This window comes from Cherax quadricarinatus, chromosome 65 (assembly GCF_038502225.1).
Source record: "Cherax quadricarinatus isolate ZL_2023a chromosome 65, ASM3850222v1, whole genome shotgun sequence".
In the NCBI taxonomy this organism is placed as follows: Eukaryota; Metazoa; Arthropoda; class Malacostraca; order Decapoda; family Parastacidae; genus Cherax; species Cherax quadricarinatus.
In genome coordinates this window covers 1,242,649-1,268,809 of record NC_091356.1, presented here as the reverse complement: position 1 = coordinate 1,268,809, position 26,161 = coordinate 1,242,649, and the positions used below count along the sequence as shown (strand labels likewise).

At 40.2% G+C, this 26,161-nt stretch overlaps 1 protein-coding gene across 2 annotated transcripts in view; it reads left to right on the top strand.

Annotated features, from left to right (window-relative positions):
• Positions 1-26,161, top strand: part of LOC128700603 (TBC1 domain family member 25) — a 60,300-nt gene that overhangs the window by 10,716 nt on the left and 23,423 nt on the right. For both annotated transcript variants that reach the window (XM_070098853.1, XM_070098851.1), the window contains exons 2-5: positions 629-738; positions 10,203-10,301; positions 20,372-20,525; positions 24,876-25,069. In XM_070098853.1, coding sequence (XP_069954954.1) covers positions 629-738; positions 10,203-10,301; positions 20,372-20,525; positions 24,876-25,069 — 557 coding nt within the window. The remainder of the gene's footprint in view (positions 1-628; positions 739-10,202; positions 10,302-20,371; positions 20,526-24,875; positions 25,070-26,161) is intronic.

The window sequence follows — 26,161 nt, the reverse complement described above, 5'->3', positions numbered from 1 at the left end:
AATAAATACCATACGAAAATACACTGCAAAGTCGCTGATTTATTAAAAAAAAATGGTCAAAGTTTTTTTTTTCTCATTATGCACTGTGTGCTGCAGGATTTTTTTAGACTGTGCACACTGACCACATAGACCCATTCTTTCATATGAAGGCCTACCAGCTTTCTCCCACTAGATTTGAGGCCGCTAGAATTTATGAGTACTAGTACGTCAAAAACCCCTACGCGTAAGACGTACTAGTACGACGAAAACCCTCAAAGGGTTAAAGGAAGCTTTTTTTTTTTTTTTTTTTTTTTTATTATAGTACTGTACTATAGTACAGTGGACCCCTGGCTTACGATATTATTTCATTCCAGAAGTATATTCAGGTGCCATTACTCAACGAATTTGTTCCCATAAGTAATATTTTGAATTAGATTAGTCCATTTCAGACCCCCAAACATACACGTACAAACGCACTTACATAAATACACTTACATAATTGGTCGCATTGGGAGCTGATCGTAAAGCGGGGGTCTGCTGTACGTATTTGTAGAATGTGCTTAATTTCATAAATGCTGCCTGTGCAGAATAATCTTAATAACTCTGTTATTTCTTTAGGATAATTTATTTTTTGGTTTATTAATTGCAGCACAGCCACTGTGAAGTTGATTCCCAGTGTTGCCGCTTTAGTGTGGATCCTGAACTTACTGGCTATGAGGTATTAAGAAACTTGATTGCCAGAGCCTTTGATCTAAAGGGGTAAGAATAAAGGTTGATTTATTATTTTAGCTGGATATTGTGGTTGAAATGTATTATACAGTGAATATATATTAATTATCTTATAGCATTACTGGAAATGTTATACTGTATAAGTAAACCATGAATTTTATTTTGTAATTTCTGCTTTCTTGACATGAGAAGGACAGTTATAAAGTAATTTGTCTCGTATTTGAAATTCTCATATTAGGAATGATTTAGTACAGTATGTACTGTAATCCACTTGGAAAATAGGATTTAAAATTTGAAAGATTTCTAGTTTTTAAGACTTTTTGGAATAAAAGTGAAAATTCTATATTTAAATTTACAAAACTTCTTATTTTGCAGTGAAAAATGATTTAAGACAGACTGTATTGTCTAGTTTCTTCTCCACTTTCTTGGTTAGTTGTGAATGCAGAGTATGATGGTTTCTCAGTTGTACTAGTAGTCTACCTCAGGTTCAAAATATTGTACAGTACAGTAATTCAGTCTTCAGAATGTTGGTAGACCCTTCAGTGGATAAATGACAGCCCAGTGGCTGAATGTCCATACATATAGCTCTGATTGCATTAATGTTTAATTTCATAAGGAAGTGTATTAAAGAAAAGCTCTTGAGGACTGGAAAATTCATTGAGAGTATTTTCAGAAAAATTCTATGGCTGGCTTTAATTTTCAATTTCAGCTGTAAGTCCAGCACCAACTGTTCAATATTATTACTGCAAATTCATGTAGAAGCACTGAAATTTAAAGGTCATACAGTACCTTGGAAATGGAAAGTTTGGGGCATAATCAAGTTTAATTCTTTGGATCTGTGGGGATAATCAGGTTTAAAGCTGTTGGGCATCAAGACACCTCTATTGAAGGGACCAAATATTCAGGAAACTGTATTACCTTCAGTACCATTTTAATTGCATGAATATTGAGTAATATGATATATCGGATCATTATTTAGTTATAGCTACAGTTAGAGTAAGAGGTAGATGGGAAAAGAGGAAGGTGGCAACAACAAGTAAGAGGGAGGTGAAAGTGTATAAACTAAGGGAGGAGGAAGTTCGGGTGAGATATAAGCGACTATTGGCAGAAAGGTGGGCTAGTGCAAAGATGAGTAGTGGGGGGGGGGGGGTTGAAGAGGGATGGAATAGTTTTAAAAATGCAGTATTAGAATGTGGTTATAGGAGGGTGGGGGCAGGAGGAAAGAGGAGTGATTGGTGGAATGATAAAGTAAGGGGTGTGATAAAAGAGAAAAAGGTAGCTTATGAGAGGTTTTTACAAAGCAGAAGTGTTATAAGAGCAGAGTATATGGAGAGTAAAAGAAAGGTGAAGAGAGTGGCGAGAGTGCAAAAGGAGAGCAGATGATAGAGTGGGAGAGGCACTGTCAAGAAATTTTAATGAAAATAAGAAAAAATTTTGGAGTGACTTAAACAAGTTAAGAAAGCCTAGGGAAAGTATGGATTTGTCAGTTAAAAACAGAGTAGGGGGAGTTAGTAGATGGGGAGAGGGAGGTATTAGGTAGATTCAAATTCAAATTCAAATTCAAAGTTTATTCTCTATAAGGATTACAATGCTGAGTTTACAGAATTTGGTTATTGTGTGGTTTACATGTAGTAAAATAATTACAGAGTGTACCACTTGAACACCTAGCATGGCTAGGCATTTCGGGCAGACTTATATTAAATCTTAAGTTTAAAATATTACAAAATTATGAGGTAAGTTGGTATTATGGCTAAGTGACTAAATACTAGTTGTGAGTTTAGCAATGTGAATGCTTTTGTTTTGGCACTATACATAGTTTCAGTATTGGAGTATCACAGGCCAACTTATGACTAGTTAAGATTCATTATTTTGAGATTGAGATTGATATTTCTGTTTATGGTCAAATGGGTGAGTGAGTGTAAGTGTGAACCACCAGGTGGTATTCGTATTACTAGTTGACAGGGTGTATCAGGGAGATAAGATGTTTTCTGATGGTAGTTTTGAAGGTGATGAATGTGTCTGCAGTTTTGGAATTTTCAGGTAGGGTGTTCCAGATTTTAGGGCCTTTGACATACATTGAATTTTTGTAAAGGTTTAGTCAGACACAGGGAATGTCATAGAGATGTTTGTGTCTGGTGTTATGCCTGTGGGTTCTGTCACAACTATCAAGAAAGCATTTTAGGTCAAGGTTAATATTGGAATTTAAGGTCCTGTAGATGTAGATTGCACAGTAGTAAGTGTGGATGTACTGAACAGGGAGTAAGTTTAGATCTATGAAGAGTGGGGGGGGGGGGGGTGTTGCCAGGGATGGGATTTAGTGATTATTCTTACTGCAGCTTTTTGTTGGGTTATTATTGGCTTTAGGTGTGTTGCTACAGTTGAACCCCAAGCACAGATAGCATAGGTGAGGTATGGATATATAAGTGAATGGTGTAGTGTGAGAAGGGCAGTTTGCGGCACGTAGTACAGTGGACCCCCGCATAGCGAACTTAATCCGTGCAAGAGGGCTGGTCGTTATGCGAAATGTTCGCTATGCGAATTAATTTTCCCCATAAGAAATAATGGAAATAAAATTAATCCGTGCAAGACACCCAAAAGTATGAAAAAAAAATTTTTTTACCACAAAAAAATGTTAATTTTAGTACACACAAACTGAAAAAGGCATGCACAATTACATGACACTTACTTTTATTGAAGATCTGGTGATGATTGATGGGATGGGAGGAGGGGAGAGAGAGTGTTAGTGTTTAGAAGGGGAATCCCCTTCCATTAACACTTGAGGAGGCAAGTCCTTTTCCGGGGTTACTTCCCTTCTTCTTTTAATGCCACTAGGACCAGCTTCAGAGTCACTGGACTTCTTTCTGTCCATAGAGCTCTGTACCTCCCGTTCCTTTACGATTTGTCTAAAATGGGCCATAACATTGTCATTGAAATAGTCACCAGCACGCCTTGCAACAGCTGTGTCAGGGTGATTTTCATCCATAAAGGTTTGCAGTTCAACCCACTGTGCACACATTTCCTTAATTTTTGAAGTAGGCACAATGGATTCCACAACTGGCATAGGCTTCTCAGGGTTAGCCCCAAACCCTTCAAAATCTTTCTTAATTTCCATACTAATTCTCACCCTTTTTACCACAGGGTTGGCACTAGAAGCTTTCTTGGGGCCCATGGTCACTTATTTTCAACAAACAGAACCGAAAACACTGTAATAATACGAAATATTCCGAGTGTATGCTTGAATGTTACCGCGGAGGCTAGCTGGTAAACAATGGGACGGGCGGCACATGTGAGGCTGGCTGAGGGCCCACATTGGACGCGTCTCGGACGAAGTTCGCTGAGCGGGTTTTTGTCTACTATGCGGGGCAAAATTTTAGCGATCAAAGCGTTCGCTATGCGGAATGTTCGCTATGCAAGGCGTTCGCTATGCGGGGGTCCACTGTATCGTATCTTGGAGAGGATCCCAACCGTTTTGGATACTTTTTTGGTTATGTGTTGGATATGGGTGCTAAAGTTCAGGTTGTTGTCGAGGTATAGGCCTAGGAATTTGCCCTCATTATGCCTGGCAATTAGAGTGTTGTCGATCTTAATGTTAATTTGTGCATCTCCTGCTCTGCTACCAAACATAATGTAGTAGGTTTTGTCAACGTTAAGCGAGAATATTTTGAGGAACTTTCAAATGTTGAGGAAGAAAGGGAGGTGGTAATTTCATGCACTGGCCAGGGAGGCATACCATCTTTTAGGAGTGAAGAAGAGCAGAATGTAAGTGTGGGGAGGTATGTGAGGCATTACGTAGAATGAAAGGGGGTAAAGCAGCTGGAACTGATGGGATCATGACAGAAATGTTAAAAGCAGGGGGGGATATAGTGTTGGAGTGGTTGGTACTTTTGTTTAATAAATGTATGAAAGAGGGGAAGGTACCTAGGGATTGGCGGAGAGCATGTATAGTCCCTTTATATAAAGGGAAAGGGGACAAAAGAGATTGTAAAAATTATAGAGGAATAAGTTTACTGAGTATACCAGGAAAAGTATACGGTAGGGTTATAATTGAAAGAATTACAGGTAAGACAGAATGTAGGATTGCGGATGAGCAAGGAGGTTTCAGAGTGGGTAGGGGATGTGTAGATCAAGTGTTTACATTGAAGCATATATGTGAACAGTATTTAGATAAAGGTAGGGAAGTTTTTATTGCATTTATGGATTTAGAAAAGGCATATGATAGAGTGGATAGAGGAGCAATGTGGCAGATGTTGCAAGTATATGGAATAGGTGGTAAGTTACTAAATGCTGTAAAGAGTTTTTATGAGGATAGTGAGGCTCAGGTTAGGGTGTGTAGAAGAGAGGGAGAATACTTCCCGGTAAAAGTAGGTCTTAGACAGGGATGTGTAATGTCACCATGGTTGTTTAATATATTTATAGATGGGGTTGTAAAAGAAGTAAATGCTAGGGTGTTCGGGAGAGGGGTGGGATTAAATTATGGGGAATCAAATTCAAAATGGGAATTGACACAGTTACTTTTTGCTGATGATACTGTGCTTATGGGAGATTCTAAAGAAAAATTGCAAAGGTTAGTGGATGAGTTTGGGAATGTGTGTAAAGGTAGAAAGTTGAAAGTGAACATAGAAAAGAGTAAGGTGATGAGGGTATCAAATGATTTAGATAAAGAAAAATTGGATATCAAATTGGGGAGGAGGAATATGGAAGAAGTAAATGTTTTCAGATACTTGGGAGTTGACGTGTCGGCGGATGGATTTATGAAGGATGAGGTTAATCATAGAATTGATGAGGGAAAAAAGGTGAGTGGTGCGTTGAGGTATATGTGGAGTCAAAAAACGTTATCTATGGAGGCAAAGAAGGGAATGTATGAAAGTATAGTACAGTGGACCCCCGGTTAACGATATTTTTTCACTCCAGAAGTATGTTCAGGTGCCAGTACTGACCGAATTTGTTCCCATAAGAAATATTGTGAAGTAGATTAGTCCATTTCAGACCCCCAAACATACACGTACAAACGCACTTACATAAATACACTTACATAATTGGTCACATTTGGAGGTAATCGTTATGCGGGGGTCCACTGTAGTACCAACACTCTTATATGGATGTGAAGCTTGGGTGGTAAATGCAACAGCAAGGAGACGGTTGGAGGCAGTGGAGATGTCCTGTCTAAGGGCAATGTGTGGTGTAAATATTATGCAGAAAATTCGGAGTGTGGAAATTAGGAAAAGGTGTGGAGTTAATAAAAGCATTGGTCAGAGGGCAGAAGAGGGGTTGTTGAGGTGGTTTGGTCATTTAGAGAGAATGGATCAAAGTAGAATGACATGGAAAGCATATAAATCTATAGTGGAAGGAAGGAGGGGTAGGGGTCATCCTCGAAAGGGTTGGAGAGGGGGTAAAGGAGGTTTTGTGGGCGAGGGGCTTGGACTTCCAGCAAGTGTGCGTGAGCGTGTTAGATAGGAGTGAATGGAGACAAATGGTACTTGGGACCTGACGATCTGTTGGAGTGTGAGCAGGGTAATATTTAGTGAAGGGATTCAGTGAAACTGGTTATTTTCACATAGTCGGACTTGAGTCCTGGAAATGGGAAGTACAATGCCTGCACTTTAAAGGAGGGGTTTGGGATATTGGCAGTTTGGAGGGATATGTTGTGTATCTTTATACGTATATGCTTCTAAACTGTTGTATTCTAAGCACCTCTGCAAAAACAGTGATAATTTGTGAGTGTGGTGAAAGTGTTGAATGATGATGAAAGTATTTTCTTTTTTGGGATTTTCTTTCTTTTTTGGGTCACCCTGCCTCGGTGGGAGACGGCCGACTTGTTGAAAAAAAAAAAAATGATATAATGAATGTAAGTGTAGTGTGGAGGATGAATAATTCATTGTCTGTTGTAACAAATATTCTAAGAGTGTAATTATTTCGAGGCCTGAGTTACCTCAAGACAAACTGGGTGATGCATGCTTATACACTAGTCTTTCCTAATTACCAGCACAGAAAATTTTGAAATGTGTTTCTCTGATTTGTAAGCATTTTCTGAATAAAAGAACTTTCTTTACTTAGAATACCCCAAACTCAATTTTTTCAAATATAGTACAGTGGACCCCCGGTTCGCGATGCTATCGGTATCCAATAAATCCGGTAACCGATGCATTATATTGCAGAAAATTTGCCTCGCTTCCCGATACAAAACCCGGTATGCAATGTGGTTCGTACGAAACGTGTCCATGTGTGGCCTGAACTGCCCTGTGTGTGCCATTGTTTACAAGCCAGCCAGTGTGCGCACATCTAAGGATACATTCGGTACATTCCATATTATCACTGTTTTTGGTGCCTGTTTTTGCTAAATAAGTCACCATGGGCCCCAAGGAAGTTCCCAGTGCCAACCCTTCGAGACCTAGGGTGCTAATGACTGTTGAAATGAAGAAAGAGATAATTGCAAAGTACGAAAGTGGAGTGTGTGTGTCGGAGCTGGTCAGGTTGTATAGTAAACCCCAGTCGACCTTCTCTGCTATAGTGAGCAAGAAAACGGCAACCAAGGAAGCTGTTCTTGCAAAAGGTGCAACTGTGATTACGAAACAGCGACCGCAAGTGTTAGAAAATGTTGAGAGACTGTTATTGGTGCGGATAAATGAAAAACAGATAGCAGGAGATAGCATCTCTCAAGCAATCATTTATGAAAAGGCTAGGCAGTTGCATGACGATTTGGTAAAAAAATTGCCTATCCGATGTTATCCTGACGCCAAATGACTTCGAACAGGCGATAAATGACATGCCCATGCACTCTGCCCCAGGGCCAGACTCATGGAACTCTGTATTCATCAAGAACTGCAAGAAGCCCCTATCACGAGCCTTTTCCATCCTATGGAGAGGGAGCATGGACACGGGGGTCGTCCCACAGTTACTAAAAACAACAGACATAGCCCCACTCCACAAAGGGGGCAGTAAAGCAACAGCAAAGAACTACAGACCAATAGCACTAACATCCCATATCATAAAAATCTTTGAAAGGGTCCTAAGAAGCAAGATCACCACCCATCTAGAAACCCATCAGTTACACAACCCAGGGCAACATGGGTTTAGAACAGGTCGCTCCTGTCTGTCTGTCTCAACTATTGGATCACTACGACAAGGTCCTAAATGCACTAGAAGACAAAAAGGATGCAGATGTAATATATACAGACTTTGCAAAAGCCTTCGACAAGTGTGACCATGGCGTAATAGCGCACAAAATGGGTGCTAAAGGAATAACAGGAAAAGTCGGTCGATGGATCTATAATTTCCTCACTAACAGAACACAGAGAGTAGTCGTCAACAGAGTAAAGTCCGAGGCAGCTACGGTGAAAAGCTCTGTTCCACAAGGCACAGTACTCGCTCCCATCTTGTTCCTCATCCTCATATCCGACATAGACAAGGATGTCAGCCACAGCACCGTGTCTTCCTTTGCAGATGACACCCGAATCTGCATGACAGTGTCTTCCATTGCAGACACTGCAAGGCTCCAGGCGGACATCAACCAAATCTTTCAGTGGGCTGCAGAAAACAATATGAAGTTCAACGATGAGAAATTTCAATTACTCAGATATGGTAAACATGAGGAAATTAAATCTTCATCAGAGTACAAAACAAATTCTGGCCACAAAATAGAGCGAAACACCAACGTCAAAGACCTGGGAGTGATCATGTCGGAGGATCTCGCCTTCAAGGACCATAACATTGTATCAATCGCATCTGCTAGAAAAATGACAGGATGGATAATGAGGACCTTCAAAACTAGGGAGGCCAAGCCCATGATGACACTCTTCAGGTCACTTGTTCTATCTAGGCTGGAATATTGCTGCACACTAACAGCACCTTTCAAGGCAGGTGAAATTGCCGACCTAGAAAATGTACAGAGAACTTTCACGGCGCGCATAACGGAGATAAAACACTTTAATTACTGGGAGCGCTTGAGGTTCCTAAACCTGTATTCCCTGGAATGCAGGAGGGAGAGATACATGATTATATACACCTGGAAAATCCTAGAGGGACTAGTACCGAACTTGCACACGAAAATCACTCACTACGAAAGCCAAAGACTTGGCAGACGATGCACCATCCCCCCAATGAAAAGCAGGGGTGTCACTAGCACGTTAAGAGACCATACAATAAGTGTCAGGGGCCCGAGACTGTTCAACTGCCTCCCAGCACACATAAGGGGGATTACCAACAGACCCCTGGCAGTCTTCAAGCTGGCACTGGACAAGCACCTAAAGTCAGTTCCTGATCAGCCGGGCTGTGGCTCGTACATTGGTTTGCGTGCAGCCAGCAGCAACAGCCTGGTTGATCAGGCTCTGATCCACCAGGAGGCCTGGTCACAGACCGGGCCGCGGGGGCGTTGACCCCCGGAACTCTCTCCAGGTAAACTCCAGGTAAACTAGTGGTGATGTGAGTGAATTTAAGGCCAGCAAAGGTTGGTTTGAAAGATTTAAGAATCGTAGTGGCATACATAGTGTGATTAGGCATGGTGAGGCTGCCAGTTATGTTGTGCGACAGAAGTCCAGTGAGACTCAAGCTGGTCCTAGTGGGATTAAAAGAAGGGAAGTAACCCCGGAAAAGGACTTGCTACCTCAAGTCCTAAGGGAGGGGGATTCCCCTTCTAAATGCTAACACCATCCACACACTCCCCTCCTCCCATCCCATCAATCATCACCAGATCTTCATTAAAGGTAAGTGTCAATTATTCTTTCGTCATTTATTGTTATTTATTGTTATTGTTGTTATTGTAATTACTATTCTATTGCATTAAACTTAATATTTCATGTGGTAAAAGTTTTTTTTTTCATACTTTTGGGTGTCTTGCACGGATTAATTTGATTTCCATTATTTCTTGTGGGGAAAATTGATTCGCTTTCCGATACTTTTGGTTTACGATGAGCTCTCGGGAACGGATTAGTACCGCGAACCGGGGGTCCACTGTATATGAGAAACCACTGTTACTCTGGCAGGATTGCTGGTCTGTTCTCTCTCATGAAATCATAAGATGATGGGTAATTTGTACAATTTTCTACTTACATTTGGAATACAGTATGCACTTAACTGTATTTTCCTGTTTCTTAATAAAGTAGTTTTTAATCTTTTAATGCTTCCTTTACAATTTAGGAATCCTGCTCTGAGAATGCAGTGTATAGGCAAATGATTCTTAGAACAGAAAACAGAATAGAGACATAATGCATTGTTTACTATTTCACTAAACAGGTGTTCCTTGCTTTGTTTTGTATGCATTCCAGATCTATGGTAACTAGTAATCTCAGGTCATGAACACTTAAGTTTTCATTTTAGGAATTTCATTACATTTTCAGAACTGCACTGATTACATAGGAAGAATTTATATCATACATAGGTAATTTCTGATAGAAATTGGTATCATATAGAAGCAAATTCGCATATAGCAAACCAGCATAAAATGAGGGATTACTGTGTATTAGTCGAGAATGATCCACAAATTATTTTTTTTTCCACAGAGAGTTCCAAACTTGTTACCTAGCACGTGATGATCGGTTCCCTGAAGCATGTTGGCTCCCAATGCTATCTGATTTTGATCTAGAGATGGCATTTATTAAGTGAGTATTGCTGCTTTGTATCCCCTTATTTTATACCACAAGCATATGCACTTTAGGTTTATCAAACTTGCCAACAACTCTGTTCTACAGTTGTCTATATTTGGGCAACCAACTTCCAGTTCAATAACCTTGGCATTATTAATAACACTGCTGGTTATTTAATTAAATTTTGTATGCCTGTTTCTTCAAGCAGTCTCCTTGTGTATAAAAGAGACATGTTTGTAAAGCTAGGTAACTTTATTATTTGAAATGTTTTTACCCACCAGGGACTGATAAGCCCGTTATTGACAATATTTTTTGATGAAGTTACCTAACATTGCATATAAGTCTCTTTTACATTATAGAGTGTACCTTGTTTGTAAGAGTCTCCCTGTGATGGAAAGTGTGTATGAGTACTATACACAGATATCCCACACATGGGAGAGAGAAGCTTACAAGGACATTTTGGTCTGACTTCAACTATTTACAAAGTCACACACTGCAGATTATTTGTGTATTATTCCAGTCATGGTATTGTATCTTTTTTGTTCTTTATGTATGAGTACTAATTACCTACACTCACTCATAATTACTGAAACATGTACTGTATGTGCAAACATTTTATTTGCACTATAGTAGTAGGTTAGTAGACAGCAACTGCCCAGGGAGGTACTACCGTCCTGCCAAGTGAGTGTAAAACGGAAGCCTGTAATTGTTTTAAGTGATGGTAGGCTTGCTGGTGTCTTTTTTTTCTGTCTCATAAACATGCAAGATCTCGGGTACATCTTGCTACTTCTACTTACACTTAGGTCACACTACACATGCATGTACAAGCAAGCAAGCACGCACACACACACACACACACACACACACACACACACACACACACACACACACACACACACACACACACACACACACACACATACATACATACATACATTCCCAACGCAACTGAGCAACCTATACTACAACCCACTCACTGTTCCCTCTGCCACCAACCCCCATATCACAAACCTCACCCCAACAGCTGTCCCTTATGGGCATTCTGACCCCACCCCCATCAACACAAACCCCACCTACACCACAGCCCCATATAGGCCCCCACCAAGGCTCTCGCTCCCCCAACCCCAATATTCTTGCATGACCACAATGATAGAAAAGAAACTAAAGGTTTGGTACACAAACGCGGATGGAATAATGAATAAACATGAGGAGTGGAATGAAAGAATCAGTGAAAAATCCCCAGACATCATAGCAGTCACAGAAACAAAACTCGCTGAGACAATAACAGACACAATCTTCCCAACAGGATACCAGATCCTGAGGAAAGATAGAAGGAGTAGAGGGGGAGGAGGGGTTGCACTGCTCATAAAACACCGATGGGGATTTGAGGAAATGGAAGGCATGGACATGATTGGAGAAAGAGACTACATTGTAGGTACAATTCAGTCCGGAGAACATAAAGTAGTCATTGGAGTGATGTATAACCCACCACAGAACTGCAGGAGGCCAAGAGAGGAGTACGAAGAAAACAACAGGGTGATGGTGGACACACTGGCTGAGGTGGCAAGAAGAGCTCACTCGAGCAGAGCAAAGTTACTGGTAATGGGCGATTTCAACCACAGGGAGATGGACTGGGAAAACCAGGAGCCACATGGGGGTCCCGAAACATGGAGAGCCAAGATGATGGATGTGGTACTTGAAAACCTCATGCATCAACATGTCAGGGACACAACCAGAGAGAGAGGGGAGGATGAGCCAGCAAGACTGGATCTTGTGTTCACCCTGAGCAGTTCAGACATTGAGGATATCACTTACGAGAGGCCCCTTGGAGCTAGCGATCATGTGGTTCTGAGTTTTGACTATATAGTAGAGTTACAAGTGGAGAAGGTAACAGGAGCTGAAGGGGACAGGCCAAACTATAAAAGGGGGGACTACACAGGTATGAGAAACTTCCTGCAGGAGGTTCAGTGGGACAGAGAAATGGTAGGAAAATCAGTAAACGAGATGATGGAATATGTGACAACAAAGTGCAAGGAGGCAGAGGAAAGTTTTGTTCCCAAGGGAAACAGAAATAATAGGAAGACCAAAACGAGTCCTTGGTTTACCCGAAGGTGTAGGGAGGCAAAAACTAAGTGCAACAGAGAATGGAAAAGGTACAGGAGGCATAGGACCCAGGAAAACAAGGAGATTAGTAGAAGAGCCAGAAACGAGTATGCACAGATAAGGAGGGAGGCCCAGCGACAGTATGAAAACGACATAGCATCGAAAGTCAAATCTGACCCGAAACTGCTGTATAGCCACATTAGGAGGAAGTCAACAGTCAAGGACCAGGTGATAAGGCTGAGAAAAGAAGGTGGAGAACTCACAAGAAACGATCAAGAGGTATGTGAGGAGCTCAACACGAGATTTAAGGAAGTATTTACAGTAGAGACAGGAAGGACTCTGGGGGGACAGACCAGATGGGGACACCAGCAAGGAATACACCAACAAGTGTTGGACGACATACATACAGATGAGGAGGAGGTGAAGAAACTGCTAAGGGACATCGATACCTCAAAGGCAATGGGACCGGACAACATCTCCCCATGGGTCCTTAGAGAGGGAGCAGATATGTTGTGCGTGCCACTTACCACAATCTTCAACACATCCCTGGAAACTGGGCAACTACCTGAGGTATGGAAGACGGCAAATGTAGTTCCCATTTTTAAAAAAGGAGACAGAAAAGAGGCACTAAACTATAGACCTGTGTCATTGACGTGTATAGTATGCAAAATTATGGAGAAGATTATCAGGAGGAGAGTGGTGGAGCACCTGGAACGGAACAGGAGTATAAATGCCAACCAGCACGGATTCATGGAAGGCAAATCCTGTGTCACAAACCTTCTGGAGTTTTATGATAAAATAACAGAAGTAAGACAAGAGAGAGAGGGGTGGGTTGATTGCATCTTCTTGGACTGCAAGAAGGCCTTTGACACAGTTCCTCACAAGAGATTAGTGCAGAAGCTAGAGCATCAGGCGCATATAACAGGAAGGGCACTGCAATGGATCAGAGAATACCTGACAGGGAGGCAACAACGAGTCATGGTGCGTAATGATGTATCACAGTGGGCACCTGTGACGAGCGGGGTCCCACAGGGGTCGGTCCTAGGACCAGTGCTATTTTTGGTATATGTGAACGACATGACGGAAGGGTTAGACTCAGAAGTATCCCTGTTTGCAGATGATGTGAAGTTAATGAGGAGAATTAAATCTGATGAGGACCAGGCAGGACTTCAAAGAGACCTGGACAGACTGGACACCTGGTCCAGCAAATGGCTTCTCGAATTTAATCCTGCCAAATGCAAAGTCATGAAGATAGGGGAAGGGCACAGAAGACCACAGACAGAGTATAGGCTAGGTGGCCAAAGACTGCAAACCTCACTCAAGGAGAAAGATCTTGGGGTGAGTATAACACCGAGCATGTCTCCGGAAGCACACATCAATCAGATAACTGCTGCAGCATATGGGCGCCTGGCAAACCTGAGAACAGCATTCCGATACCTTAGTAAGGAATCATTCAAGGCACTGTACACCGTGTATGTCAGGCCCATACTGGAGTATGCAGCACCTTTTTGGAACCCGCACTTGATAAAGCACGTCAAAAAACTAGAGAAAGTACAAAGGTTTGCGACAAGGTTAGTTCCAGAGCTAAGGGGAATGTCCTATGAAGAAAGATTAAGGGAAATCGGCCTGACGACACTGGAGGACAGGAGGGTCAGGGGAGACATGATAACGACATATAAAATACTGCGTGGAATAGACAAGGTGGACAAAGACAGGATGTTCCAGGGAGGGGACACAGAAACAAGAGGCCACAATTGGAAGTTGAAGACACAAATGAGTCAGAGAGATAGTAGGAAGTATTTCTTCAGTCATAGAGTTGTAAGGCAGTGGAATAGCCTAGAAAATGACGTAGTGGAGGCAGGAACCATACACAGTTTTAAGACGAGGTTTGATAAAGCTCATGGAGCGGGGAGAGAGAGGGCCTAGTAGCAACCGGTGAAGAGGCGGGGCCAGGAGCTAGGACTCGACCCCTGCAACCACAAATAGGCGAGTACAAATAGGTGAGTACACACACACACACACACTCACACACATACACACACACACACACACACACACACACACACACACACACACACACACACACACACACATATATATATATTATGCACACACACACACACACACACACACACACACACACACACACACACACACACACACACACACACACACACACACACACACACACACACACACACACATATATATATATATTATGCACACACACACACACATACACACACACCCCTCTGGGTTTTCTTCTATTTTCTTGCTAGTTCTTTTTTAATTCTTAATTCTTATCTCCATGAGGAAGTGGAACAGAATTCTTCCTTCGTAAGCCATGCATGTCGTAAGAGGCGACTGGAAGGGACTAGTATCCCCTTCTCATGTATACATTACTAAAGTTGAAAAGAGAAACTTTTGTTTTTCTTTTTGAGCTACCCTGCCTTGGTGGGATACAGCCAGTGTGTTAAAAGAAACAATGATACATTTTGAGTATGATGTTTTGAAGAGCATTACAATATCATGAGGCCAGTACTAATGAAAGGTCCATCGCATGCACAGCATTTTGTTCATATTAATTTACTGTATGTACTGTATTGTATGCATGTACGTGTTCATGCATACATACAGTGGGGCCCCACTTATATGGCAGGTTAGGCTCCAGGCTACTGCCGGAAAGCAGACATTGCCAGAAAGCAGAACGCCATTTTTTTCCACTTAAAAATGCATATAAATGCCAGATAACAAGTTTACACTAACATATATTAAGTTAGCAATAGAACTAGGGATTAAAAAACAATAAAAAGTAAAATACACACACACAGTACACCCATTACTCTCCTTAAAATACTTAGTCCTAATGTAGGGTGAGAGGTGAGTTTTATTTGGGAGGTATGATAGCCAGGCAGGTCATCCCACCCCATCCACATGTAATATACTACGACAATTAAAGCGCCCCAGAGCGATAAAATACGTATACGTATACAGTACATTCCTTATTTAGCTTAAAATATTTGTAGTCTTGATGTAGGATGAGAGGTGAGTTTTATTTGTAGGAAGTCACGTGAGTTTTATTTGTAGGAAGTCAGGTTTTGGAAGTTTGGTAGCCAGCCAGGGCAGCCCTCCCTGCCCCACCCCACCTACACGTAATGTAAACAAACCAGGTGAACATGTCTGATTTTCATCACTTTACATTGTGTACAAGTTGTCTCCACATTGATACAGTAGAGTAAATAGAGAGAAACACTCCCATTCTCCTCTAACACCATTTTTAGAAGAAATGACGCTCTGAGTGAAGGTATATGAAAGGAATAATTTTCTAGTTACCCCCAGTAATATTATAGTGACACATTTTCTCTGATGTTGGACTACAAGTCGCCTGGCTACTGTATTTCATATTTGTTAATTTATTCTACTGTGGGGTGTATTAATCATGTTTATATGTTACATAGCTTGTTTGTTACATAATTTTGAAAAAAATATCACAGATTAATGAAAATGTCTATAGTAACGTAATACAGTGGACCCCCGGTTTACGATATTATTTCATTCCAGAAGTATGTTCAGGTGCCAGTACTGACCGAATTTGTTCCCATAAGGAATATTGTGAATTAGATTAGTCCATTTCAGACCCCCAAACATACACATACAAACGCACTTACATAAATACACTTACATAATTGGTCGCATTGGGAGCTGATCATAAACCGGGGGTCCACTGTATATGACATTCAATGAGCCCAAGAGATTGCATATTACGTCAAGTGTAGAAAGACTCTTAGTGATTTTAATGTATACCTGCGCGCCAGCACAATGTGTAAGTACATGTACGTATATTTAGGTACAAGTACACATAATTATATCAGAGTACATATAAAATATACAATAACTTTAAAACACTTGAAATTTTGGAAAGTTTCCGGACATAAGAGATGTGCTTACAGAGAATGTAAACAAACCGGGTGGGGCATGCTGTATTTGAAAGTTCGCTTGCCGTATAGCAAGTTTTGGTCATAATTTGAAATCGCCATATTAGTGGAACGCTGTGAGGCGAAATGCTGTAAAGCGGGGCCCTACTCTCTCTGCATATTTTTCGAAAGTTTGTCAGAATTCTTCAGTCACAGATGTGAGAGAATATATTATGACTGACAAAGATCACACACTTTGAAATCATGCATTTCAGAATTATTGTCTGTGGGTGTGTGAATCAACATAATCAATGATGGGATTCATAGGGTGAAAATACAGATCTTGAATTGTTGATGTTACTTGAGAGGCAGAGTTGACTTCAGATATTCATCCAGTATTTTTACAACTTGTAAGACAAAAGAATTGTCAGATTTCATATTAAATTTTCTCACTTTTTCATTTGCTGCATCTAAGGCAGTTTTAACTGAATACTAGTCAAAATTTGCATATTATGAGTAAACTTGTTCAAAAGGTTTAAAATATTTTTTTTAATTTTCAGTTGAGCTACCCAACTTCTCAGTTTTTGCATGGTGTGGCAAATTTCACTTCTCGTTCACCGCATCTGTGGCTACATTTTGAAATAAGTTGCCTACCTTTGTTCTAATCTATCCTTATCTCGCCTAACATATTTGTGCATTGGGATATTGAAGTTTGGCAAATTTATTGAAATAAGCTTCTTGAGTGCTAAAGGTTCTGGGCCTCTTGAAGAGGTTAAATTTCCATCTCTTGGGCCTCTTGAAGGAGTTGAACTCCAATTCCTCGACCTCTTGGACCTTGTCTGTTGAGTGAGTTGCTGTAGTTTCTTGGGAGTTTTAAGGTACAACTAGTACATAATCCTCTTGTGTACATTGAGGTACATAACAGTATGGGGTTATGGAGTATACCTTTTTTTTTTTGATCACGACAATTGAAGGACTTCTCGTTTAGTATTCACTTGTTACTCTATATGCCAAGTATGTTATACGTATCTTACCTTTATGCAACCTTTTTTTTTTTTCCTACAAGCAATGTACAGATATTTCATTAGTTATTAACCACAGAAAATTAGAATCTCGGGATAACCCAAGAAAAGCCAGACTGTGTAGCTTATTTCACTGGGGTCCTTTGGTCCTCTTCCTTAGGATACAACCTACAGCTTTTGTCTAACACTCGAGCACCTCTTTACTGCTATGTCATCAGGGGCATGAGATGTAGCGAGAGAGTAGTTTTTGTATCACCTCTCCAGTATTAAACTCGGGTCCTTCAGCTGTGAGCAGATTGCACTACTACTACAGTATTACTGACCTATGAATAATCTCAGATTCAATGTTTCTTACTTTTTTTTTTTTTTTTTTTTTTTTTTTTTTTACACAGGGTTTGACAAGGTTAAGGATCCCTAGCTTTATTGACAGCTATTTACAGGTTAAGGATTCCTAACTTTATTGGCAAACTAAGAGCTGTTACCTACATCAGCTCATTTGAAAGCATTTTTATTGTTATGAGACATACAAGTAGGAAACAGGATGAAGTTGGAGCCATCTGTGGGCCAGCATTTTCATTTGATCAACTGACTTTATCTCGTTGACATCATTATCCTGTACGAATGTGTTCCATACTCGAGTCATCCTGGGTATGTATGATCTCAGATGGAGTGATGTTCTGGAGAAGGGTACAGCCAGAGTGAAGTTGCTGCTTTCTGCCCGTCTTGTGGCATAAAAGCTTGTTTCACGCTGTCCTCGAAGTGGATCCAAGTGTGGTATTTTGACAATATTGGCCTTGTACATAACAGTAAGGCCACCCACATCCCTCCTATGTTGAAGGCTCTGCTGAAATGACAGATCTATCCAGGATGGGTCCAGGCGAGAGATGAGACGTCTTGCTCTGTTCTCTACTCTGTCAAGCAGTCGCAGATGAGGGGGGGGGGCAGGCAAACCAAGAAAGTGGAGCATACTCAAGGTGCGAGCGTACTTGTGCCTCGTACAGGATCTTGCAACCCCTACTGTCAAGCAGATGGGAGATACGGCGAAGTGCTGTAAGCTTCCTGGCTGCCTTGTTTGCAAGATTTACAACATGGTTCTTCATGGTTAGTTTGGAGTCAAATTTCACCCCAAGGATATCAACTTCTTCTCCAGGTGCCAACATCCTCCCATTCATCCTTACTACTGCACCAGCATTACCATCATGGTGCCTAGAGACGATCATCATTTGCGTTTTCTCAGGTGCAAATGTTACTTGCCATCTATTTCCCCAAGCTGATATAGCTCTCAGCTGGTGATTGATGTAGCTTAGCGCAGCTGGCATTTCTTCTCTTGGATAAGTGAATGTCAGTGTACAGTCGTCTGCATATGCATGTGATTCTGGGATGAGGTGAAGAAGGTCGTTGAAGTAGACATTCCATAACAATGGACCCAGCACGCTTCCTTGTGGAACACTTGCCCCAATAGGATGTCTTGCTGATTCCGTTCCATTGAGAACTACACTTAGAGATCTACCATGAAGGTAGTCACTGAGGAGACATAGCGTAGAGCCTGCAATTCCCAGTGCTTGAAGTTTTGCTAAGAGGCCCTGGTGCCACACCCGGTCGAAAGTGCCAGCAATGTCCAGTGCTACCACACAGCTGACTTTGGATTCATCCAGTGACTGGTGCCACTTAGTGGAGAGGTTTAACAACAGATCAGCAGCAGAGTAACCTTTCCTGAAGCCATATTGACGATCACAAAGTAGTGAGTGGTAGTCAAAAAACTCTGTCATTTGTCTTGAGATTATTGTCTCAAGGATCTTACCAGTGATTGACAGGAGTGACACTGGTCTGTAGTTGCTGATTTCTGCTCTGCTCTTCTTTTTGTGAACAGGGACTACATTTGCCTCTTTCTATAGAGAGGGCCATTTACACTGTACTAGGCATTGCTGAAAGATGCGAGTTAGAGGTGCTGCTAGCTGGTCTGCACATCTTCTCAACAATCTTGGGCTCAACTTGTCTGGGCCCACAGCCTTTTCTTGGTCAAGCGATTTAAGTAGGAAATGCACCTCCTCCTGCCTTATTGTCACCACTGACAGTTTTGACACAGTTCTTGCAGCTAGCCAAGGAGGGTCCCTTGCTGGATCAGGAACTTGCATTTTGGTAGCAAAGTGTTCAGCAAAGAGGTCCACCTTCTCTTGACTACTAGTAGAGGTGGTCCCATCCTGTCGATTTAGAGGTGGAATAAGTTCATCAGGCAGATAACCTTGTCTGTCCTTGACCAGGGACCACCAGGTTTTGGAGCCTACCCTACCTGATGCTAACTTTCTTTTAGTGTCCACCTCCCATTTAGCAATGGCCCACTTTTGAACATCACCCATATGCCTACAGGCTTGCATGTGCTTGCGGGTGGGTAGTGAGGGCGGGCGGCAGTGGGCCGACTAGCTGGAAGTGTTGCCTGCTACTTTATAATAAATGTGAATTTATAAAGAGTAAATACCAATGACTGGTATTTACCCCTCACAGCCTGGCCTGAGGCTACCAGACTTTCTTGACTGTCTGATCAACCAGGCTATTGCTTCTGGTTATCTGCAGGCTTACATAGATATTATACCTTGGCTGATAAGGCATGTTTAGCAGGTATGGGTTCAGTTTCGTGGACCATGTATGATGATGTACATTAAAGTTTTTTTTTTTTTTAACATGCCGGCTGTCTCCCAGTGAGGTAGGGTGACCTGAAAAAGAAGAAACACTTTAACGCTTTCATAGTCACTCACTCCATGACTGTCTTGTCAAAGGCGTGCTGATACTGGAGTTCAAAACTGCAAATATTCCCATCGCTCCTTCAGAGTGCAGGCACTGTACTTCCCACCTTCAGACCTCAAGTCTAGCTAACCGGTTTCCCTGTATCCCTTCATTGATTTTTATATAACAAAAAACAGTAATTGTCTTTTATGCTGAGACTTTGTTCTTGTTAAACATGACTGCAGAGAAATGTTTTGTATGACAAATTTAGATTAAAATACTTAGTGTTTAACTGAAAATATATTTCTATATTTTATTTCAACAGATCTTCTGATCCATACTTATTGGTAAAAGTGGAATTATTGTCATCTAATGGTACTTGGGATGCTGTCACCAACATGGATATTCCCAAACTTTCTTTGCCTGACCTCCCAAGAAACAACTACTCTGCTAAACTCCCAGGAATCTTTAAAGAAAAGGTACAAATAAAATTAAAAATTTCTTTTAGTTTTATTAATACATGTACTACTAGTTCCATGGGGAAGTGGAACAGAATTCCTCTTCTGTAAGCCATGCATGTCATAAGAGGTGACTAAAATGCCAGGAGCAAGGGGATAGTAACCCCTTTTCCTGTATATATTACAGTGGAACCTCGGATTTCGTCCGGTGCGGATATCGTACAATTTGGATTTTGACCACTTTTTGGGGCGAAATTTTACCCCAGGTTTCGCACCTCCGCTTGAAAATTGTCCGTATCAAACACATCCACCTGCCTGGGATGCGGCCGCTCACATGTATGTGACTCTGTCACTTGTTCAGTGAGCAATACTGTTCGCGTTCATCCAAAACATTGGTGGTAGAGGGTGGTAGTGATGGCAAACAATTGAAGATGTTGAGATGTTGTTGTTGGTGTGGATAAACGAAAAACAGTTAGTGGGAGAGATAGTGTTGTGGAGGCGATAATCTGCGAGAAGACAAGTCAGTTGCATGCAGATCTGATAAAGAATATGCCAACAAGAGTCTTCAATAAAGGTAAAAGTGATTTAAATGTTCATTTATCCATTAAAATTAGTGCTCTATATTTATTTCTCATTGTTTTCTGTATGTAAAACTATAGTTATTCTCTATAAAATGTATTTTTTGTTAATGTTTTTGGGTGTCTGCAACGGATTAATTGGATTTATATTATTTCTTACGGGGAATAATACTTCTGTTTTCGTCCATTTTGGATTTTGATCAACCTTCTGGAACGGATTAAGGACAAAAACCAGGGTTCCACTGTACTAAATTTAAAGAGAAACTTTTGTTTTTCTTTTTAGGCCACCCTGCCTTGCTGGGATACGGCAAGTTCGTTGAAAAAAAAAAAAACCAATGCTACCAGAATATATTACATACTTTCATTTTAATTTTATTACCATGTCTTTAACCCGCAAATGGTCCAAACATATATATACGTTTTTTCAACATTTGAAAGTGTGTAAAAAAAAGTAGATCTTTGTTTTTTTTATATTTGAAAATGTGTAAAAAAAACTTTGATGCACATGTATTTTTTTTTTGTTTGAAAATATGTAAAAAAAAACGTAGATCTACTTTTGGAGCACTGCACATGGGAACGTAGATGTGAACGAGACTATTACTCTTTTATATTAACCCATTTATGGGTTAATATAAAAGAGTAATAGTCTCATTGTTTTATATAGACCTTCTTCTTTCAACAAACTGGCCGTTTCCCACCGAAGCAAGGCAGCCCAAAAAGAAAAACAAAAGTTTCTCTTTTTGACTTTGATAATGTATACAGGAGAAAGGGTTACTAGCCCCTTGCTCCCTTTTATTTAGATACGTCCATAAAATTTCATTAATTCAATTTATATTCTTGGTCATAAATTAAGTGGTATACAATATTTTCAGTAAAATATAAGCTTTGTACATAAACCCATCCTTATGTTGAGTTGGCATTTTTTTGAAAATTCTTGTGGTTAACATCGTTGAAGTCCACCAGTGTGTGTTCCCCTTCTCAAATGATTCACATTTTTCTGTAAGTTGATCTGCTCATAAACCATGGTGTATGTGCCTGAGGATCTACAAACCAATCATAACATAACCATAAAAATCAGCTCACACTAAAGATCCATACGACACACTTCCGGTAATCATGTAATTAAATCCATTAACCATACAAACCATTCATATACCAAACAATTCATATTTACTGTATTACTGTGCATTCTACATCTATTGGACACTGATAACATAGTAAGACAGACCTAAAGCTCTTATTGGAGAGCTGTGATAAAACACACAGGCATAATGCAGTAAATAACCATTCTTTTATATTCCACATATATGATTCTAAAGAAAAATTGCAAAGGTTAGTGGACGAGTTTGGGAGTGTATGTAAAGGTAGAAAGTTGAAAGTGAACATAGAAAAGAGTAAGGTGATGAGGGTATCACATGATTTAGATAAAGAAAAATTGGATATCAAATTGGGGAGGAGGAGTATGGAAGAAGTGAATGTTTTCAGATACTTGTGAGTTGATGTGTCGGCGGATGGATTTATGAAGGATGAAGTTAATCATAGAATTGATGAGGGAAAAAAGGTGAGTGGTGCATTGAGGTATATGTGGAGACAAGAAACATTATCTATGGAGGCAAAGAAGGGAATGTATGAAAGTATAGTAGTACCAACACTCTTATATGGGTGTGAAGCTTGGGTTGTGAATGCAACAGTGAGGAGGCAGTTGGAGGCAGTGGAGATGTCCTGTTTAAGGGCAACTTGTGGTGTAAATATTATGCAGAAAATTCGGAGTGTGGAAATTAGGAGAAGGTGTGGAGTTAATAAAAGTATTAGCCAGAGGGCTGAAGAGGGGTTGTTGAGGTGGTTTGGTCTTTTAGAGAGAATGAATCAAAGTAGAATGACATGGAGAGCATATAAATCTGTAGGGGAAGGAAGGGTAGGGGTCGTCCTCGAAAAGGTTGGAAGGAAGGGGTAAGGGAGGTTTTGTGGGCAAGGGACTTGGACTTCCAGCAGGCATGCATGAGCGTGTTCGATAGGAGTGAATGGAGACGAATGGTATTTGGGACCTGATGATCTGTTGGAGTGTGAGCAGGGTAATATTTAGTGAAGGGATTCAGGGAAACTGGTTATTTTTATATAGCTGGACTTGAGTCCTGGAAATGGGAAGTACAATGCCTGCACTCTAAAGGAGGGGTTCGGGATATTGACAGTTTGGAGGGATATGTTGTGTATCTTTATACGTATATGCTTCTAAGCTGTTGTGTTCTGAGCACCTCTGCAAAAACAGTGATTATGTGTGAGTGAGGTGAAAGAGTTGAATGATGAAAGTATTTTCTTTTTGGGGATTTTCTTTCTTTTTGGGTCACCCTGCCTCGGTGGGAGACGGCCGACTTGTTAAAAAAAAAAATGACATGATGCCAGTACAGTGTGTACTGTAGAAAGTTCATGCAAATAAATGGATCTAAAAAATGGAACAGCCTATCTTGTGAACCTAAAAGCTGTACATCAGTAATATAATTCAAAAAAAGGTGTAAGAAGCTTTCCGAATGTAATGGAAGCTCAATCATGCGAGACCAAAAAATACTGTACCACAGTTGACTCTCATAATTTATGCAGCTGCAACTTTTATTATCAATAACTATGATTTAAATTGTGTTACCAAGACCACACAAAATACCTCGTTGTTGCACTGATACTTTCCCTTCATGGCCAGTATGAAGCCATTGTTTCAGCAAAAGGTGTAGCTTCACTCCTTGGTGTTTATCAGTCCATTTTTAATCTTTTCATCACACTGTCTTAGCTCTGGATATTAACTCTGGCATGCAAAAGGAATACTATTCATATTAATGAAGGTTTAATGCTGACATGTGGCAAATAGGCATTTATGTGATGAAGTCTTCATACATTTCACCAATGAATAATATAGGAAAGGCCGGGGAACATGATTAATAAACAGAAGAAATGTATTAGTGCCTGGAATGTCTGTAGTGTTTATTTTGGATTGTGTTTTTAAATTGGAATTTTTTTAATGTTTCATAAAATTGGCCAAATTACTGACTTTTGTGCATTTTATAGTGTAGTTTTGATAGTTGAATGGACAGTTTCTTGCACTCATTAGATAGAACTAAAGGCATGCTAGTGAAATAGCTAAGAATTTGGTTGAACTGATCAATGGAATCAGCTTAAAGTAAGACTCAAATTTGGCAAAATCACCAATTTGTAAATTTGCACCCAGACTGCTAACTTTGCACCTGCATAATTCCATAAATTTTCCATCGGATTCTTTACCATTTTGGAAGAAAAAATATTTGATTTTTTTTTGAAACATGTGGACAATGAGTACTTTAGATTTCAGGGTTAAAACATTCTTCACGCCTTCTCTAATTCTTCCTGGGACAATTCTTGCCTCTCTTTCCACACCAGATTTATACATTATTTGAGCAACCTATTCTGCTCTATCCTCTTTAAATATTCAAACCATCTCAATAACCCCCTCTTCTACCCTTTGAATTAGGCTTTTCGTAACTCCACAGTCTTAAAATTTTGATACTTTGTATTTTTTTTAATTAAGGCTTCGATGTGTATAAGGAATAAGAGTTAACTCATTCTCAGCATGTTTGTTTTATAATCAGTCTCAATAGCAATCCTATTAGTCTACTATCATGGTAAGAAACCATTACTGGATTGCCTATTTTTTTGTAATTCAGGAAAGTGGCCTGTTGTTGTCTCCTAAGTACAATATTGATTTTTTATAACTATGTAACCATTACTTTTTATATATGTGATAAAATTATTTATTAAAGCTCTTCAACAGATGGAGAAAACCTTGTCAATTGTTCAGAAGGCCTTGAACTGGAATGAAGAGGGGGATGAAGCCTCTTTTCGCCCAACTAGACCTCCTCTGACCGATTCAGAGTTTCAGCAGATGCTAAATCGTGTGGGGCAGCTGGCTCATCCAAAAGAACTACGTCTTTGTGTTTATTTAGGAGGCCTTGAGCCATCTCTTAGGTAAGTTATGGGTAAAATTTTTGTAATAGCATTTAATATTAATGGTGGTTTAGTTAAATCTTATGATAAGGTTTAAATTACCACTACCATAAGATGCCCTTCTATACAGTACATGAGATTATAAGTGCAGTAGTACAATACCTTGACATGTGTGCTATCCATTACAGGGCCCTTTCACTAGTAAGCATGAAGATATTGTATTCCTGTAGTGTCCACCATAAGATTCTTGTAAGATTGCACATCATGGTCTCATCAAAATGGCATCTTCCTGTCAGTGGCACAGGTGCCAATTTCACACAATCATGCTCTAATATACTTTAAACATGAGTATGGGATATTGTTTTAAAAGTGACATATAATTTTAATAATAACAGTATAAGAATCAAAAAAGAGTGGCTGACTGCCACAATAAGATAACAAGGGCTATGAGAATAGATAAGATGTAAAGTACAAATCAAGGGTGATATATTCAGTTCTTCAGTATTTAATGACCTCTAGGACAACCATTGTTGCACTGAGGTCTACAGAAAGTAAGTATTGTACAGTAGTTTCTGGGCTTGCACTAGCATCTCATATAACAACATAAAGCATCCTGTTTTTTGTTGGAAATTATTGAAGATGGCTACACACCATTGCAGGTGTTCAGTGTAGTTATAAATGGCTTGTTCCTTTTCATATCAATGATTTAACTGTGCCCAACATATCAGTATGTAGGTGATGACTGTGCATCTGACATACTAGTACACAATTTTTCATGCCCTCAAATATGGCACCTGTCAGTATTTGTCCTTAGCACCACGGGGCCTCCTGCAATGTCTTCATTGAGCCTTCGGAAAAAAATCTAAGACCAGATGGGTCCACACAGTGTATGTTGGGGTAATACTAGCATAAGTGAACAGTAAAATCAGGACCTTGCATTCCACCACCAGCTTCCCTACCAGTAATCAGTAATGTAGATCTATATGATGGCCACTCAAAGCGTTAAACATACTCACATGAAATATCAGAGATATTTATTTGCAGTGTTAGGCGTATGTAATGTGTTACAGCTCTCCAGGAATTGTGTTAGCTCAAGGTTAATGTTTGTATTAA